Below are 4,107 nucleotides of genomic sequence, written 5' to 3'. Positions count from 1 at the left end.
CTTTGATTTTAATGATTATAATGTTTTGACCCATAGTATTGAGTCATCTTCAGGTATTCTAGGTTGATACTGTGGGTTGAAATATTGTAATAATTGAAATTAGAACTTGTCTACTCTAAAAGTAGCTGTTATTGTATTTTTCAATCAGTTTATTTAAGCAAAGTGTATATCAGAAAAATTTGAAACTTGGAAGGATTATGTAGTTTCTGAAAAAATAACACTTCAACTGAATTATTGTAGATTATCTGTAAAACAACAAACCACAGCGAGATATATGTATAAAGAGTTTTTTTCTTATTGAAGTTGGCAGAACTTCATAAAGATAACATGCATCGAGCAATTAATATTGGACAAGGAGATGAACCAATCACTAATGAACAAGCTCCAAGCAGGGAAGAAGTCATGAAAATGTCAGGATTGTGCAGATCAAGGTAAACAAGTCCAGTAGTTTTGATTTGGTGTAGAAGGGGATATTGTGTTTGAAAAATGCCAAAAAATTTTAATACTTTAAAAAACACAGCTAGGGCATGTTTTGTTAGTTCTTTTTTTCAATCTAGATAAATACTCTGTAGTTAAAGGAATTTGGTTGTATAAAACAGGTTTGTGTAAAGAAGTTATGTTGATACCACAAGTTATGTTTACTGTTGTTGTTTTTTGACTTGTTACTGAAACAAAACTTTTAACTTTTGCTATCTTAATTTTGAAGTACAACAAAAATAAACACTAATACAGTAATGCACAAATGATTAAAGAGTTAACAAAGCATATAAAAATCCTAACTAGGTTTGACTTGCCAAATTTCTCATACTCTCCACCCCTTGAGAATATGCTAGCTAAGAGTTACAAATGATGCTGTCAGTACTTTATTTACTAAATTACTTGTCTGATAAAATAATCAAGTTTCCTCCAAATGATGACATTTAGGTTTTTGCTCTAGTGTTACTTCGTGTACCTTTACATGGTGTAATTTATAAAAAACAAGCAATTCTAATTAGTTAATCATGTTTTTCTCTGGACAGACTGAGGACCCCTGTTGTTCCATACAATACAAGTCAGTATCGAAGTGTCATTGCACCACCAACTGCTCCCATTTTAGTCAAACTTCCCAAGCGACTCAGATTCATTTATTTTTGGGCACGCACTCGGATGGTGCAGAGAGGGCTGATGGTAAGCACAATTCTCATATTATGATTAGTAATGCTTAGTTGACTTGTGCAGATATGAACACCATCATGTACATATACACGTGTGTCACTTGTAAAGTTACCATCATTGATACTTGTGTTTCACTTGTTTTACCATCATTAATACGTGTGTATGTAACATGTAAGGTTACCATCATAGATACTTGTCTGTGTATCACTTTTAAAGCTACCCACTTTATGCATTTGAAAATTACCAGGTTAGTTTTGTACTCTAAAGATATCCAAATCTAAGCCATATTTTGTATTTTACTCAATTTTGCGATTTTAACTATTTCACCAAATTTTCCGTAGATTATTATTGCCACAAGTCAATTTTTTGTCTGTTCTCACTCTCTTATGTGAGGTATCACCTGCAGAGATGTTATGTGAAAATCACAGATTTATAGAGGTATCTTAAAGTTACATCTTATAGAGAAGACTTTTGAGGCAAAACAGAAGTGTCTCATTAAGAAAATACTGCAAAATTTAATTTGATGGGCAGATGTATTTTTTTTAATATTTTTAGAATTAGCACAGACTGGTATCATTACATCCTATGTAGAGTGTATAAAAGATATTACATTGTGTATATGGAGAGAGAGTTCTAAAGCAATGCAGGTTCATGTTGATATAATAATGAAACACCACTGTGACTGTGTTTCAGGTTTGTCTGGTAGTGTGGATTTTTCTGGTGCTATATAAACTGGGAATTGTGGACCATCTGACTAGCAACACTACGAGTTTAACACCAGTCATTACTGAACAAGGTAAGTTCTACTTTTTTGTTACAGAAATGTGTATTATGTACACAGTCCAGGTTGTTTTTTAGTGGTAATCCATCTATATTTAACGTTTCTTTTCTCATAATCTTCTACAAATAACTTAAAAAAAATTATCACCGTAACTACTTTTATGTTTTCCACTGTTTCAAGTATTCAAAGACAATGAATAATTATTGCTGATCCATAACATTAGAAATGTAAACAAAGGTAAGTACTATTATTGCTGATCCATAACATTAGAAGTGTAAACAAAGGTAAATACTATTATTGCTGATCCATAACATTAGAAGTGTAAACAAAGGTAGGTACTATTATTGCTGATCCATAACATTAGAAGTGTAAACAAAGGTAAGTACTATTATTGCTGATCCATAACATTAGAAGTGTAAACAAAGGTAAGTATTATTATTGCTGATCCATAACATTAGAAGTGTAAACAAAGGTAAGTGTTATTATTGCTGATCCAGTACACTAGAAGTGTAAACAAAAGTAAGTGCTATTATTGCTGATCCAGTACACTAGAAGTGTAAACAAAGGTAAGTACTATTATTGCTGATCCAGTACACTAGAAGTGTAAACAAAGGTAAGTACTATTATTGCTGATCCAGTACACTAGAAGTGTAAACAAAGGTAGATGTTGTTATTGATAATCCAGTACACTAGAAGTGTTATTGATGTTGTTATTGCTGATCCAGTACACTAGAAGTGTTATTGATGTTGTTATTGATCTACAATTTTTTAATTGGTATGTGGATAAACTTTGCATTACCAACTGAAAGTGTTTTCAGTGGAACAAATTATTTCTCAATAACTTGTAAACAGCTGTAAATAAACCTAAAACAAGTTACTGAAGTTTTGATGTAAAGAGTTGTAAATAAACCTAAAACAAGTTACTGAAGTTTTGATGTAAAAAGCTGTAAATAAACCTAAAACAAGTTACTGAAGTTTTGATGTAAAGATCTGTAAATAAACCTAAAACAAGTTACTGAAGTTTTGATGTAAAAAGCTGTAAATAAACCTAAAACAAGTTACTGAAGTTTTGATGTAAAGAGCTGTAAATAAACCTAAAACAAGTTACTGAAGTTTTGATGTAAAGAGCTGTAAATAAACCTAAAACAAGTTACTGAAGTTTTGATGTAAAGATCTGTAAATAAACCTAAAACAAGTTACTGAAGTTTTGATAATGGTTGATAATTACTAAACCTTCTTCTCCATCATTTGGTCAGAAATGAACTCTTTTTTTTTATGTTTTAGTTGTTCGTCCTATACTTTTAACACTGGGCATGGTCAACCAAACAGTGTTACCTGTGGAAAACAAACAGCTGGACTCCTCAGAACATCTCATTACTAATGGAATTCAAGGTAGTGGTGCAGATTTCAAACTTTACCATCAAAATCCAGAACTGTGGCGATCACTTCCTCCTCAACATTGGTCAACTCTTTTTGGGTACTATAACATTTCACTCTCTGGAAGGTAATTATGATAATATAAGTTAAAGTAATCCATTTCTTAAAATTTTTATTTTAAAAGTTAAAGGTAAAACGTCAGAGGGTCAAGTGTATTATATTAAAACAAGTATGAAGTCACCAAGTCACATGACAACCACAGTTGATATAAAGTGTTTGTAGAATGGCACATATGTGAACTTAATGTTGACATTGTTAAGTAGCGTGATGTATCCAAAAATTAATTGCTTTGTGGGAGGTGTGTAACAAGATTTTCCAGTGCAAGATATTTGTATGCTCAGAACATAAAGATGTGTTCAGATTGGGAAATTTCTGAGATGGGAATATTTGTACTTAATGCTATTGGAGAACAAAGGAATCTGGATTAAGCTGGAGCACAAGGGCCATCCAGAAACAATAAGTCATATTCCAACCATTGTATGGAAAGTGCAGACTCTTGTAATAGATGAGAATCCAAAGACACAAAGGGCAGTGGTAAAAGCTGTCTATGTATCCCAGGCAACAGTATGAAAAATGATCAAGAAGGATCTCAATCTGGAGAAACAACATAAGTAAAGTGTCCACAACCTGCTTTCACAACATATCTATTGAACCATTGTGTACCAGAAGTAGGTGAAGAAACAACACAAGTAAAGTGTCCACAACCTGCTTTCACAACATATCTATTGAACCAC

At 32.2% G+C, this 4,107-nt stretch overlaps 1 protein-coding gene across 1 annotated transcript; it reads left to right on the top strand.

Annotated features, from left to right (window-relative positions):
- The first annotated feature begins 304 nt into the window (after nt 1-304).
- Nucleotides 305-3,445, top strand: LOC111084262 (sterol regulatory element-binding protein cleavage-activating protein-like). The gene is made up of 4 exons (XM_022381025.1): nt 305-431; nt 1,020-1,167; nt 1,849-1,951; nt 3,221-3,445. Exons 1-4 carry the CDS (start codon nt 328-330, stop codon nt 3,442-3,444), a joined length of 579 nt encoding a protein of 192 aa, XP_022236733.1. The 5' UTR covers nt 305-327; the 3' UTR covers nt 3,445.
- The last annotated feature ends 662 nt before the right edge of the window (nt 3,446-4,107 follow it).

Source organism: Limulus polyphemus, unplaced genomic scaffold (genome assembly GCF_000517525.1).
Source record: "Limulus polyphemus unplaced genomic scaffold, Limulus_polyphemus-2.1.2 Scaffold15443, whole genome shotgun sequence".
NCBI lineage: Eukaryota > Metazoa > Arthropoda > Merostomata > Xiphosura > Limulidae > Limulus > Limulus polyphemus.
Note: the sequence above shows the minus strand (reverse complement) of the source record. Positions and strands in the feature narration are given on the sequence as shown.

Coding starts and splice junctions, on each gene's coding strand:
- LOC111084262 (XM_022381025.1), top strand. CDS start 328: ATGCATCGAGCAATTAATATTGGACAAGGAGATGAACCAATCACTAAT. Junction 432..1,019: donor TCAGGATTGTGCAGATCAAG/GTAAACAAGTCC, acceptor TTCTCTGGACAG/ACTGAGGACCCCTGTTGTTC. Junction 1,168..1,848: donor TGGTGCAGAGAGGGCTGATG/GTAAGCACAATT, acceptor ACTGTGTTTCAG/GTTTGTCTGGTAGTGTGGAT.